The 14,348-nt window shown below is 47.6% G+C and overlaps 8 protein-coding genes across 8 annotated transcripts; 5 read left to right on the top strand and 3 right to left on the bottom strand.

Annotated features, from left to right (window-relative positions):
• Positions 1-1,331: 1,331 nt before the first annotated feature.
• N7469_008516 (uncharacterized protein) lies at positions 1,332-1,988 on the top strand (the record flags this gene model as incomplete). The annotated part of the gene is made up of 1 exon (XM_056647434.1): positions 1,332-1,988. One exon carries the CDS (start codon positions 1,332-1,334, stop codon positions 1,986-1,988), a length of 657 nt encoding a protein of 218 aa, XP_056497199.1.
• Positions 1,989-2,617: 629 nt separating this feature from the next.
• N7469_008515 (tRNA(Thr) (cytosine(32)-N(3))-methyltransferase) lies at positions 2,618-3,700 on the top strand (the record flags this gene model as incomplete). The annotated part of the gene is made up of 1 exon (XM_056647433.1): positions 2,618-3,700. The coding sequence occupies one exon, from the start codon at positions 2,618-2,620 to the stop codon at positions 3,698-3,700; it is 1,083 nt and encodes a 360-aa protein (XP_056497198.1).
• A 1,103-nt stretch (positions 3,701-4,803) lies between these two features.
• N7469_008514 (hemolysin III family protein) lies at positions 4,804-6,392 on the bottom strand (the record flags this gene model as incomplete). The annotated part of the gene is made up of 2 exons (XM_056647432.1): positions 4,804-6,129; positions 6,216-6,392. The coding sequence occupies 2 exons, from the start codon at positions 6,390-6,392 to the stop codon at positions 4,804-4,806; spliced, it is 1,503 nt and encodes a 500-aa protein (XP_056497197.1).
• Positions 6,393-6,908: 516 nt separating this feature from the next.
• On the top strand, positions 6,909-7,745 carry N7469_008513 (uncharacterized protein; the record flags this gene model as incomplete). Its single annotated transcript, XM_056647431.1, has 3 exons — positions 6,909-7,264; positions 7,400-7,643; positions 7,704-7,745. 3 exons carry the CDS (start codon positions 6,909-6,911, stop codon positions 7,743-7,745), a joined length of 642 nt encoding a protein of 213 aa, XP_056497196.1.
• Positions 7,746-8,061: 316 nt separating this feature from the next.
• PIG-S (GPI-anchored transamidase GPI17) lies at positions 8,062-9,972 on the top strand (the record flags this gene model as incomplete). The annotated part of the gene is made up of 3 exons (XM_056647430.1): positions 8,062-8,442; positions 8,513-8,960; positions 9,119-9,972. 3 exons carry the CDS (start codon positions 8,062-8,064, stop codon positions 9,970-9,972), a joined length of 1,683 nt encoding a protein of 560 aa, XP_056497195.1.
• Positions 9,973-10,191: 219 nt separating this feature from the next.
• N7469_008511 (uncharacterized protein) lies at positions 10,192-11,295 on the bottom strand (the record flags this gene model as incomplete). The annotated part of the gene is made up of 1 exon (XM_056647429.1): positions 10,192-11,295. One exon carries the CDS (start codon positions 11,293-11,295, stop codon positions 10,192-10,194), a length of 1,104 nt encoding a protein of 367 aa, XP_056497194.1.
• A 661-nt stretch (positions 11,296-11,956) lies between these two features.
• Positions 11,957-13,084, top strand: sod4 (mitochondrial 37S ribosomal protein mS42; the record flags this gene model as incomplete). Its single annotated transcript, XM_056647428.1, has 4 exons — positions 11,957-12,007; positions 12,075-12,252; positions 12,345-12,469; positions 12,554-13,084. The coding sequence occupies 4 exons, from the start codon at positions 11,957-11,959 to the stop codon at positions 13,082-13,084; spliced, it is 885 nt and encodes a 294-aa protein (XP_056497193.1).
• A 264-nt stretch (positions 13,085-13,348) lies between these two features.
• Positions 13,349-14,119, bottom strand: N7469_008509 (ubiquinone-binding COQ10-like protein; the record flags this gene model as incomplete). Its single annotated transcript, XM_056647427.1, has 1 exon — positions 13,349-14,119. One exon carries the CDS (start codon positions 14,117-14,119, stop codon positions 13,349-13,351), a length of 771 nt encoding a protein of 256 aa, XP_056497192.1.
• Between the last annotated feature and the right edge of the window lie 229 nt (positions 14,120-14,348).

Raw genomic sequence — 14,348 nt, 5'->3', positions numbered from 1 at the left:
CGCCTCCATGTATCAAGCACTGCCAGGGCTTCTGCAACCAGTGAGTTGGGCCTTGATTTCCTCTACTGCGTTACACACGCTGACCATTAAAGAAACAACAGAGCCCTCAGCAGAACTGGGATATGGCCAAGACCATCCTGATTTCTATTTAGGGTTCGAAAGCGAGGCCGATGGCCCCTCTTTGCTTAGGGATCTCAAAAGATACTTTGAAGATCAATCAAGTGCAATTACAACTATTTCTAAGATCGACGCTGCCCAAATTTTGTCAGCGTTACCGAGCACAGACATGGAAATCCGAAACGAAACTTGGAGACTCGTGGAAGGACACTATATTTGTACAGCCCCAATTATTCCAGTTCCTCAATTTTCTGGGGTAGCAGGAGAAGATGTGCATTGACGCGTGCGAGGTGATGTGATGTCCAGCAACGTGGATGCAGCTCAACGGAAGAAATGTTTTAGCATCACAATGTATCGTGGGCTAAAACTTTGCAATATTCGACACTTGTTTTGATTGAAACTTCGTCATCGTGACCCATCATGGATCTCGAACGCAAGAAATGGCAGCTAAGAGGAAAGCTTGATACATATTCATATTCAAAGTGAAGGGTTCAAGAGTCGCAAAAGACGGAGATATGTGCAAAAGACAACGTGTATTTCTCGAGGCCTTCGAAAAGCTGGGGAAATAATGTTCACTTTAGCTTTGCTTATCATTACTCGAATTGAGTTACCTTTGCTTGTTCCTGCTATACATAACTATCTATACCTATCATTCATAGTGGTCATCAGTGTAGGATCAATTGTTGTATCACAGTCTATCTAATTGGCTACTCAAGAGAGTGGAATAGAGAGCATATACTAGCACTTGAGCAATTAAATACTATCCAAATCAATGTCGAGTCTATATAAAAAAGTGTTTGATATGCAAAGCCTCATCATGTGATCTCCCGTCAGCCGGGGAATTTGGATGCCTGCGGCTGCACTTCCACCTCGTTGGCTTCTTCCCCTCTCGATTTCCTCCGCGCTGCTTCTTCTCTTCTCCATTCATCTCCTCCCCAAATTGTTCTCTGAACTTGGTCTTTGTCACTGTATTTCACCCAACAGGGTGGACTTGTGACGTGGGAGTTTTCATTTTCTCGATATTCATTATCTTGACTCTTTTACCGCGCTCATTGAGGCACAACCAAGTCTCTCGAGTGTATGCTTTAGCTCGACAACATATCCATTGTGATTTATCCCTCTTCTTTCGTCTTCTAATCGTTTTATCTTTCATCCGATCTCAATTCCATAATAAAGAAAAGAAAGCAGAGCAAGACTAAAGAGACTATTTTATCATGTCATTCTTATCCAATCTTTGCGGCTGCTTTTTCCGCAACGATGCGGCTCCACGTCCCTCAAATCCAGAAATGCAAACGACTGGTCCCCATACAGTGTCGCGCAATGGAGTTCAAACTGGCCGATTTACCCTCTCCAGCGAGGGCGACTTCGTCCGTTCAGCACCGCATGGGCACGGTCCCCCGCCGGCTGACTCGGACATTGGGGGCTATGCCACCGTGGTCCCACTGCCACAGTATACGCCTCGTCCCATGAGCGTGAATGAGAAAACCTTAGAGTCTCATCTTCGAGACCCCTCTATATCATCCAATTCCGGTCCATTCGACCCGGACGAGAAGAATCGTCACCTCTACCACGAGGAGGTTTCGTCCGATGCGTCTTCAGTCATCTCGTATCCGAGCAGTTATGGAAATACCTCTACTGCAACTCGCGAGACTCCCCCGCCTCCATATTCTCCGCGTCAGTCAGCACAGATGACTCGCACCCGATCTGTCTCTTTATTCTCCACCTCATCGGCGATGGGGGTAACCATTAACCCGCCGCCTATGGCTAGACTCAACGGTCCTCGCACCAGGCCGTCTCATTCTGAAGCACCTTCCGAAGCCGATGATCAGTCTATCCGTCGACATAGGCGACTCTCCTGGGAGAGTAGGTGATTTGTATCAGCCTTTGGTGCTCTCACCACGCCTACTCCTTCTATCCTTCCTCGACGCCGGAAGTCGATGACAGGAATATCCTAGCTGGACTCGGATATTATAGGGCTATATTTACCCTGCCATGCTTTATCGCATCTTCTTATTTTTTTTTGTTTATTCGCCTTTCGATAAGCAAAGGCCCACTGCATACGATTCAACGATACACAGTTCTTTCTGAGATTATGACCTAAATGATGGAATACTAGGATACTTAATAAAGGGTGCGATTTGGATATATGGCTACCGGACATACTCATTTACTAGCCGACAACAGCTATATGCATATATGCAATTTAATAAATTGTTTTCTTTGAGACTTTGAACCAATTATAACAACTGTAATCACGAGTAATTCGCAAAGTTCCATTGAGTGTGGTGTAAAGATACTCCGCTGTGGTGATTAGTAATTAAGATAAGATAAGGATGACATAATCAGGTACCCCGCGAGATTTTTTCTTTTTTTCTTTAGTTTTTTTTTTTAAGGATTTTTCTAGATTTCTCGATTTTCGATTCTCTCGTTTTGTCAACATTCCCTTTCTGCGAAATTATTTATTTATTGTGCGCTAGAATCTTCATACCAACTGAACAACATGGCATCTGAACAGACAGTCGAAGAAATCACTCAGAATGTACAACCACCCATGATACCCCCACAACGCTCCCATGACCCTTCAAACAACATGAAGCGTACCGATCCCTTCCAATTCGGATCACGATATCTCGAAAAAGGCGACGATGTCTTTGAGTTTAACGCCTGGGACCACGTTGAGCCAGACGACGAATTCAAGGCTTTTGCGGAAGGTCAATATGAGAAGCAGCGTGCGGCGCCGGTATCTGATTTCGATCAACGACGATTCAATATGGACCCTGCTAAATGGTGGGATTTATTCTATAAGAATAATACGGATAATTTTTTCAAGGATCGCAAGTGGTTGCAGCAGGAATTCCCTATCTTGGAACAAGTTACTCGCAAGGATGCGGGGAAGAAGGTTGTTCTTGAAGTTGGTGCTGGTGCGGGAAATACTGCTTTCCCTTTGATTCGGAATAATGAGAACGAGGAGTTGATGTTGCATGCTTGTGATTATTCCAAGTATGCTGTTAAGGTTATGCGAGAAAGTGAACAGTATAATCCTAAGCATATGGTTGCTGATGTTTGGGATGTTTCGGCTCAACCCACCGAGGAGAAGGATTCATTGCCGCCAGGTTTGGCGGAGGGATCGGTTGATGTGATTGTTCTCATTTTTATTTTCTCTGCTCTGTCGCCTGTGGAGTGGACTCACGCTATTAGCAATCTTCACCGTCTGCTTAAACCCGGTGGTGTGATTTTGTTCCGTGATTATGGCCGTGGTGATTTGGCTCAGGTGCGGATGAAGAAGAACCGCTACTTGCAGGAGAACTTCTATGTTCGTGGTGATGGAACTCGTGTTTACTTCTTTGATCCGGAGGAATTGAGTCAGATCTGGAGTCGGTGGACACCGGAGGGTGGGATTCAGGTAGATCTCGAGAAGACTGAGGACTCTGAGGCCAAGTCCAAGGGCGCTTTCGAGGTCATGCATATTGGCGCTGATCGTCGGCTGATTGTCAACCGTGCTTCCAAGGTGAAGATGTACCGCTGCTGGCTGCAGGGTAATTTCCGGAAAGTTGAAGCCCCGGCCGCGGAGAATGGAGCTTGAAGGTCACGTCTGATATTTGTTGAATCCTCCTCAATTCCATCAACCAAGAGCGATAAACTGGAGTCAGACGGTACTTAGATATCGTCCTTTGCCGCTACATACTCGCTCCATACGATATCTCTTTCCGCAACGACAACCTCAAGTCCAAAGCAATGCCCGTTACGACAGTCGCAGTACATATACCAATCTCAATGCCTATGACACGACTTTGGACTCGAACCATGGCCTGCCTCGTTATGTTTGATTTTCTTCTGTTCATGAGCGATATTAGAGCATCATAGCATACCTTTCCCACTGGAGCAAGCCAGGAAGATACTAGGAGCCAACTAATGGCACCTCCCTAGACATTGTCTCTTCAACCAAAGAATTCGAAGAGACAAAAATTCATTTTTTCGCTGCATTGAACCGTTGAATTTAAATGTCAAGCTTCACTTGTTCCAACAACTTGAACTATAATATCAAGCGGTTCGCCTGGGATCGCGATAGTAGATAGGTTTCATACAACCACTCGTGCCCTACGCTAGTTTCTGTGAGATGCATATCCCAAGAGCATTGAGAATTGGCGGAAAATAAACATTTAGGCTTACGCGATGGTAGGCTCAAGTTTGAGTGAGATATGTAGAATGCATGCGAAAAGATATCCCAGGCAATGATGTTGTCCAGGTTAGCCATACAAGCTATACTATGTAGATTTGAAGCCCGAAACGCAAGAAATGCGACACAATTAGATACATGAAAGACATAATGTGCAAGATCACTCCCCTCAAGAAGTCACGCCGGTGACCCTGAGCGAGGATCAATCTTTGAAAAAGAAAGACTATGAAAACGACTTGTGCGGGCAATGGACAATGAACAATGAACAAGCAAAAACTCCACCGATGCGGCAAAATGACAATAAAAAGGCTTGTCGACTTTTGATATGTAAAAGATTTCTATAAGCAAACGAGAAACCACCCATATAGATAGTCAGACATAAGCCAGATCTCCATATTATATGAAGAGCCCGAATTTATTCATTTTCATCTTCGTTTATCGTGAAAGTTTTCACGGCCAAATGAGGACGCCGATGCAAAATATAAGGTTGGTGGTGTTGAGCCACTGATCTAAGAGGTCAGATTAGGGCATTCGCCCTGGGCGCGCAGGAAAGCGTTGGAGAACAGGTCCTGCATTGCGCAGTAATGGAAAAGAATGCCACCTAGCACAGCCAGGTGCCAGATGTTGTGACTGCCGCCGACGTAGTCAAAGAAACCGGGCTTCCAGCGCTCGGGAACTTTGGATGCATAGACCAAGGCGCCGACAAAGTAGACGAGGAGGCTTTTTACAACTGGGGCATAGAAGTAAGCACACCACTCTAAGCCACGGGTATATGAAAGTTGGGCAAGAGGTGTAAATCCAGTGAGGGCCAAGGTGACGTAGAAGGCGACACGAGCCCAGGCCATGTCGTGACGGTTGAACGTTGGGTGCCATGGGAGAATGATACCGCCGACACCCATCGACATGGTGAGAAGAATATATGTCCAGCGCGAGTAGGGCTCGCAGTAGAAAGCTGTGTACTCGGTAGTCACGATCGACGCGGCCACCAGCAGGGAAATACCCGTGTAGTCCACACACGCAAATCGTTCCATCAAAGACTGGGAAGCAATGCTGTTCATGGTGTGCCAGACGGTACTGCAGACCAAGCACTTGCATGCAGCAAAGAAGAAGACGGCAGCGATCATAATATCGGCCTTGGTGCTCAGATGGAAATTGGTATGAAGCGGGTAAAAGTAAAATGCGATGGCCAGAACAATGACCAAACCAATGACATGGGACCAGATGTTGAACATTTCATTTGAAAAGGCAAAAATGGATGAGACACATTCAACCTTCGAAGTCGTGAAACGGTACCCTTTTAAGATGTGTGGGTTGACGCGCCAGGGATCCGGGAGGTCGGAATAAGTGATCAGGCGCTGTTCCTGGGCCAGCCGGATAGCTTCCTCAATGTTTTCCTTCAGGGCGTGTCGAGCTCGGCGAGCACGTTCCATTCCCTCGTCCACGACCTCTCGGGCATGGACCAGTTTGGAGTCCATGGCTTTCCAGCCATCGTCCAAGGTGCCGTAGATGCCACGATCCCGTACGGCATGTGCACGAGATTCAAGTTCAGATAGAAACGACTCCATCAGACGAACGCTTGCCTGTGCCTTTTGCTCGAGGGTCTCCTTAGTTGCCAACGCATCATTATATCGGTGCTCTAGAGTCTCCACCAGAATCTTGGCACGCTTCTTGCCACTGCCCATCAACTCACCCGAGGCGACAGAGCACTGATCTCGCACGGCCTCGAGAGCGGCATAACCACTTCGTAGTTGAGAGTCGATCTGAACCATATGAGATTTGCGGTATTGCTCGATCCAGTGCATTCGGCGTTCGAGTTCGGCTAGGAAGAGTTCCACCTACAAATTGAGATTGGTTAGGAAATTTGCCTTTCTTTTGACCTCAAGGATAACCCCCCCATGAGATAGCCCAAGACGATACTCACTCGAATGAAGACGGTGTCGGCATCTTGATAGTCGCAAGATAACTTTCTTGGGGCATGATAAGAGTGTCTCCGACGTCGGTCTCGAAGGAGAGTAGTCTCCTCTGAGGGAGTGGCAGTGGAAGAGGCAATCGCCTCGGGATATGATTCCACAGTCATTGAGGAGGCTGAACAAGCCATCTTGAATAAACAAGATAGAAATTCAGAAGTGGAAGAGCCAAGATTTGGAGGGGAAATGGGGGGGAGTTCGTTCGGTAGTGCGGGATTTTGTGTTGAGAAAGGTGGGCCCGGGGGACCCGGGGTGAGATGAGATAAAGTGGAGGGGGGTGAGAGAGGGAGAGATGGAGAGAGAGAGAGAGAAAAGAGTAGAAGGAATCGATTTATGAAAAAGGAGTGACTAGGATTGAACAAGAATAAAAAGAAAGCAATAGCAAATCGAGACCGACTCAAGTCATTTCTAGAAAGTTGAAGGGAAGAAGAAGTCAAAAAGGAAGAAAGGACCCGCCAAGGAAACTTCCCAACGGGAGATTCTCCGCCGGAATTTCACATGCGCCGAGAACTTCTTTTCTTTCGCCACTTCAACTTTGGATGGACTTCATTTAATCTTCAACAGTTTTTAATTTCCATACGGATAATCCAATCACAATACACGACATACACAGAAGATTTGATCCAGAACTGAACTGAATATACACAATGGCTATCAGCCAGATTGTCACCGATCCCTCCCTTCTCCCTGTTCTCACCACCAGCGCCGAGACTCTAGCTCAATGTCAACAACTCATCACCCAACTGAACCCTGAGACTACTCCCTCCGACCCCGCTGGTCTACACGATTTGTCACTGGCTGTTTCGAAACAACAAAAAATCCTTTTTGCCCTTCTCGCCCAACTGCGTGGTCAGAATCGGGACGCTGTCTTTCGGGTGCGCGACACTAAGCAAGCCACCGCTGAGGCCCGTCAAGAGATCGACCGTCTCCACCTACAATTACAGAACTTGTACTACGAGCAAAAACATCTCACAGGCGAGATTGCCGCATGTGAGGCATACGAGTAAGTGATTGGTCTGCCCTAAAAGGCGGGAAAAAAAATCAGCGGAGAGGGGAAAGCAAGCTGATGGGAGAGCTGATAAAGTGGGAGGGCCACATGGTGATGAACAGCCAAGCTAATTAGTTACGCTACTTCCAGTCACACATATCTCTCATTACCACTTATACCCCTCGAGGAATTCCTCCATTTATACCCAGAACACCAGGAGACCAATGAGCATGACTTGATGATCGCCCGGATCAATCATGAACATTCTGAGCGAGAGAAACTTGAACAGGCGCGCCAGGAGCTCCTCAAGCGCAAACAGGCCTTGATCGCCGAGAACAAAAAGCGAAAGGATGACCTGGCTAACCTTGACAAAGATCTAGAAAGATTCATTGATGTAAGTGTGCTCCAGTGACTTGCTTGTTGATTAACTTGCTAACTCTTATTAAACTTGTAGGCTGCAAAACCGATCCAGAAAATCTTTGAGAAGGAATACTAGCCCAGCTTATCATATAGTCTCTCGACTCAATATTGCATGAGACAGGCGTTATGGATATTTAGATACCCCCACCTCCCATAATTAGTTTAATTCAGCTTATACATGGTCGTCCTATAAATAGTCATCCTGTGTACAGTAGAGTAGCATACTAGTCCTCTGCCACGATCAACCAAGCAATGGATATTCCAACTAGTCAAATCTATAAACAATACTGTTTTGAAATGACGAGGATTATTCAATTATCAGCAATCCCCAACAATATGCCACTCCAACCACTAGTTTGATATCTTGATTGTCTTGAAGTCTTCAAGTTTGGATGGAAACTCCCTCCGTCTCCGCCTTGTCCGCCTTTGAACTTCTCCAACTCAACTCAACTCTCAACCTTCAACTCTCCGAACTTGAGTCTCCAAGTTCACTCCCTCGGGTTGTCCAGACTATAAAGCATGACCGCGTCATGACCGCCAAATCTGGAGACTCCGTGTCTCCTCCGGCTTCAGCCTCCCCCTCCGATTGCTCCAAGTCCACACAGCGCGTCCCACCCCCCGAATCCGCCGAATCCATTCAAACGCGATTCCGAGTCATTGCTTCCTTTTGGGCAGTCATTATATTCCTTGGGTTTCCAATATGGTGGAAGACTACCTCTATCTACCGAGCGCATCTTCCAATTCAGGAGATGGTGGACTGGGCTGATGGAAAGGTATTGGTTTACTCCATGGAGACAGCTCCAAGCCTGTCATAGCATACTGACTTCTTTGGACATCACTTAGACATGTCGCCCAGTTTATCCCCTTGAGATTCACGTCGCAGCACCTTCATTACAGTTGACCGAGTCTCAGCATTTACTGCGAACTACCCAGCATACCCTTGACGACCTGAATGAGTTCGCCGCTCATCATCTTCGTCTCAAGTTGACCAACGATACAGTCGCGCACACAGGGGATGACAAGGTTGACGGCTTGGATAGCACATCAGCAAATGCAGGCGCAGCAGATATAGCATTGACAGTCCGTGTGGTACCTGAAGAAGGTCTAGTCACTCCAAGATCAGAGCTTCAGGCGCACACTACCCAGCTGGATGTCTTCTACCCCCCGAGCCAAATCCCTAGTCCTTCCACCTCGAATCCACCACTATCGACCTTTATCGCACAAGAATTACAACGGATCTACGGCGAAGAGAAAGCGACTATTGCACATATTCTCTCCGGCGAAACATCCGGTCTAGACTCAACTTCCCCGAGCTCACAGAGAGTATCAGCAGACGTCTCCGACGATCTATGCAATATGCCGAAACCTATCACCTATCCTTTTCGCTCTTCACGCCGGGCTCTGCACCTTCGTCATGGGATATTGAAGCTGCGATTCAAGAGTATCTAGCTCCGCTGCTTCACGCTTTCTCGCCCATCAGCAACTTCACGATTGATACCCAGGTCCAACTTTACGCCAAATTCTCTCCTATGACTCCTGCCCCGGTCTATGATGAGACCGAATCCGCCTGGACATTGAAAAAGGAAGACCTCAGCGCATTCATTAATGCCGCTGAATGGCCGCTGAATCCTAGTATCGGTAGTGGGCCGACTCTCAATTTCATCCTCTACGTGCCCGATCCATCTCAGTCGCCTATGATCGTGAAAGAGAACCGTGCTTCGAGCTGGATCGTTCCGCAATGGGGTGGTGTGTTCCTGTTGAATCCTACGCTTGAGAAGAATCAAGCAAACCCTGCTTCACTTTCACAAGAATCGTTGCAGTCTGCTTTCAAGACCTTCTCCCACCAACTCCTGACCCTTCTTGGAACTCCCAGTACCCCTGCTTCTCTACCTCTCCGATTGCAGACGCTTGTTCGCATCCGCGCTGCAAGCCTTTTACTCTCCGCTTCGTCTACTATGGGATCTCTTGCTCGTCTGACAGAGTCACTCCCATCCATTCCCATCCCAGCAAATGTGGCATCTTCAGTCTCAACGACTCTTTCCCATTTATCCGCCGCTTGCTCGGATCTTCGCGAGGGCCGTTTCAATGCCGCTCTTGCCAGTGCCCGAATCGCAGAGAACGAAGCTGAGCGCAGTTTCTTCGAGAAGACTATGGTTGGCCAGGTCTATTTCCCAGACGAGCACAAGGTCGCTGTCTATCTGCCTTTGCTGGGACCCATTGGAGTACCGCTGGTTGTTGGTTTGATTAAAGAGATGAAGCGGATTGTCGCGACGTGGAAGGCTCGCAGGCGTGCGATTGCATAGTTAGAGTCTTGCATTCAATATATTTAGATCTTAATGCGTATCAAAATACATGCTGTATAAGCCAGTCTTCCTTCGAAAATAAAGAAAATTAAAGTAAAGAATAGAGTTTATTCGAGACATATTGAAGAGATCTTTCTGAAGAATGGATATCATACACCGATTATGCTAAGCTAAACTACGCAACAACGAACCACCCAAACATGAAATGAAATGAATGCATTATTTTTCATCCACACCCACTTTGTACGACGGATTTCCTTTCCCATCACTAAATCCAACATTCTTCATCAAATCCGAAAAAGTAGTATCTGGTCGCCCCATAGGACCCGGATACGGTTCTGGACCGAGAAATTTCCTGGATTGTGCAAATGCACCAGGAGGCGAGTATACTTTGATACTCTCCGTGCTGGGTTGACGTTGTCGGGGTGGAGTAACTGGATTTGGAACGGTAGGGAGAGGAGGGACATCCTTGTCTACTCTCGTACTGGGATTGAAGAGACTCCGAACTCGACTTCCTGTTCGGTTCAATCTTGACCGGGTGGATCGAGCGCCTAGTGAAGAGCGTGCTGATGGTCTAAGAAGGAAATCCGTACGATAGGAGGAGTCTTCTGATGCCATTGGACTGGATATTCCCATTACGGCACCGCTGGAAGTACGATGGGACCAGTGTGGAACGAATTTGCTTTCCGGAGTTTGGCTTCTTTTGTGAGCTCGTCGTCGAAGACATGTTCCTAGTAGCAGGGCTAGGACAGCGCCGAAGATGGCTCCTGGGAAGAAGCCGGCCACTATTGCTTTGGCGGGGAAAGATTCACAAGTAGATGTCTCAGCTGAAGGAGACGGGACAGTCGAGAATGTAACTCCGGAAGTATCGGTTGAGGTTGATGGCGAAGCGGTCGAAGTGCCTTTGTCTGCGACACATACTTGGTTCGATACGCAAGAGTAGCCCAGTGGGCAGCAGGAATCACCACATGACTTAAGTTTCCCATCTAACTGCGTTGTTTTGACGGTGCTCTTAGGATATCTGGTGGCGTTCTGTTGTTGAATATCGCAGTCGATGGGAGAGATGTAGTCACAGTTTTGGCCGGATGGGCAGCAGATAGCTGTCGTATTGCTGTTCACACCAACGCATGTAGATGAGGAGGGACACCAGAAGTTGTTCGGGAATCCTTTACCACATTGGTTATAGGAACCTGAGCAAGAATCAGAGCTCCGACTGAATATTACGACACCATCATGTGCATAAATTGTTTGTATGGTAGCCATCAGAGTCAGAAGTAGAAGAAATGGCCGTCTGGGGACTATGCCCTCCATCAACCACGCCATCCTTGCGAGCAGATATCTCAAAGAGGAAGAGACTCAAGCAGATTAGATTGAGTGAATAAGTTCGGCTTAGCAAGTTGATGGAGACAGAGAAGCAGACGCAGGTCGATTTCTCGTACTATTGCTGGCAGAAAGGTATCGTGAACGACAAAAGAGAAGATAGTTAACGAAGAAGAAAGTCAGTAGTGCCAAAAACAAGGGCATTGATAGCAGGCTGAAACTTGAGCTAAATTCAGCTCTCAATCCAAAGAGTGCGAATGCCATGGCGGTTCATTCATGTCCGTCATTCACCAGACATAGAACAAAGAGATGATCTATTCCTGGTACGCGCCGAATGGAGTTTCAGTTTCAGAGTGGGCGGCATGGCTCGGTGGGAATGAAATATGGGTCGGGCGCTAAGTTAGTTGATGTTGCAGAATACTGAAGTCATTCAGGCATCAGAAGTGTCACAGGCTAAAATTCGCCGAGATGAAGTCGGCGCTTACAGAAGAAACAAAACAAAATAAAAGAGAAAATGAAGAAGTGGAAGTGAAGAGGAAGAACGATGATTGGTCACATGCTCCTATACTTCCCAAAGTGGAACCCCTGCTGACTCATCCGCGCGTCTTGGGGAAATTTCGAGGTTTGCCCGACTGGCGCAACCTGCACTTCTCCAGCCTCAATCATGTTTAGTCGTTTCGTCCGGCCGAGTGCCCTACGTGGGGTCTCTTCAAAGGTGAGGATTCCTTTTCTGAGAGTGTTTGATTGTGGAATTATTGGGCTGGGCTTATCATTGATGTTAGACATCTACCTCCCTCCTCCGATCCCAGACCCGTGGCCTGCACCGCATCCCCCAATTGCAGCACGATGCGACTTACAAGGAGAACGGTGTGCCGGAATTCATGTCACCCGAGGCATTCGACTTTTCCTGGACACAATATCAGACTCTTCTCGTGGATAAGCTGAACCTGTTGACACAAGGTTAGCGAGCACCGCGGATATCTTAGGATATCTTCACTTCGGCGCAATATAAATCAGAACAGAATCAATATTAATATTTATACCTCTGTCAGATACCGTTGACGCAGACGCAAAACCTGGAGAGTTGCTGGTCAAGTACTCCAAGCGCCCGGAGATGGCCTCGGTCTTCAACTACGCCTCCATGGCCCATAATAACCACTTCTTCTTCAACTGCCTTGTCAGTCCGACCCCGTCAACTCTCAATTCACGCCAAATACCGCTCGTTGAGCTTCCAAATTAACATCTTATTTCTTTTAAATAGTCTCCCACTTCTACCCAGATCCCCGAAAAGTTCGCCAAGGACATTGTTGACACCTGCTCATCCGTCGAATCCCTGAAGCTCGATTTCCTTGCTACCGCCAGCTCCATGTTCGGCCCGGGTTTCGTCTGGCTCGCCAAGAACCTTGAGCGCGAGGGCTTGATGCAGATTTTCTGCACTTACAACGCTGGCTCCCCTTACCCTGCCGCCTATGCCCGCCGGCAACCCGTTGACATGGCCACTCACTCCCCCGATGCTCCTCTCGGCAACCAATTCGCCGGATCAATGGGTGCCCATGCTCAGAACCAGAAGAACATGGCTCCCGGTGCGATTGATGTCCAGCCCATTCTGTGTGTCAACACCTGGGAACACGCCTGGATGATGGATTACGGTATTGCTGGCAAGGACGAATACCTGGAGCGTTGGTGGGATCGCATTAACTGGGATGTTGTGTTTGACAACTACAATGCCGTCTCATCGGTGAAGGGTCCACGTTCATCAGCGACTCGGAGCCGAGGTCTGAACATGCTTTAAGAAGAAAAGCCGGTTTTTGTTTGTTTAGATAAATCTGTACTATACACATTATATTCTTTTCCCTGTTCTTCGAACTCTACGCTTGTACAGTGAAATTCCCCAACTTTGATAGAGAATATCTTTGCAAAGCCCGTGTCTGTAATTCTATGTTTATGATGCTAGTATACACAATTCTATGTCCCGCTTTATATATCACTACACAGTGCTCAGTAGTACTACCTGGACATTCAGGATGAATCCAGGTAGCCCTCTGTCTATACAGCACTAGTTTCTACCATGCATTTCATGAATTCGCTTCTCAAAAGCCTCAATCATCACCCCAGCCATTTGCCCCTCTACAGCACTCATGACCGTGGCATGCATTTGACTGCGAAATTCAAACCGAACCTCCAAATTGACCTTAGTCTGAGGTCCACCTTTCGCATCCGCACTGGAAAGAGGAACCAATTCCCAGCGTGTAGAGAGATATTCGAAAATTCCCTCCGTTGCACCAGGGAAGAAACTGCTGATTCCACCCTGTCCTTCATTCTTTTCCTGCCCATATTTCGCTCCGCTCCGCGCCTCGACGGTCAATTTAGCGGGATCGCAGTCCACGCGTGAAGTAAAAGTCTCGCTGAGTGGGCCATATCCCACGGTCAAGAATGCCTGGGTTGGAAGTCCTGTGTTTGGATCGCGAGATGTGACTGTCGATGCTGTGAGGAATGGTAGGAATTGCGAGTAGGATTCGACGGATGATATCACTTTGAAGAGGAGCGGTGGGGCGTAAGGGAGAGTGCGTGTGGCTGTGAGGACGCGCTTGGGTGAATTATTATTTCCATTGCTGTTTGGTGACGATGGGAGAAAGGAGGAGAGAGAAGGGAGACCAAAGGCGCGGCGACTTGTTTGCGGTATGCATGATTGTTGTAATGGGCGTGATGAGTGCGCGGTGCCTTGTATCGTGCTGATTGCTCGCACAGATTGGTGCTGGTGTAATAGGCCAGAGTATCTGGGCTTAAAGGAGAGGATCTTGCGATCCAGACTGCGGGCTGGTCGCATTGGAGGTGGTTCTGGCGGAATGAGCTTGTGGAGGGAGTTGGTTGAAGGGAAAAGCTGAGGTTTTCGGTTGATTTTTCGGAGATAGCGGCAAGCTCAGCCTGGAGCCACACAGCCATATACACTTGTAAAAGTATATTATACTTATACATCAAGTAGATGTATTTATTATTATCAATAGCCAATTGGGTACAGAGATTGAGGTGATATATTAGGATATATCCGTAATAGA

Source organism: Penicillium citrinum, assembly GCF_028827155.1.
Source record: "Penicillium citrinum strain IBT 23319 chromosome Unknown utg000008l:1.0-2707905.0:1.0-2709502.0, whole genome shotgun sequence".
NCBI classification, from domain to species: Eukaryota; Fungi; Ascomycota; class Eurotiomycetes; order Eurotiales; family Aspergillaceae; genus Penicillium; species Penicillium citrinum.
Note: the sequence above shows the minus strand (reverse complement) of the source record. Positions and strands in the feature narration are given on the sequence as shown.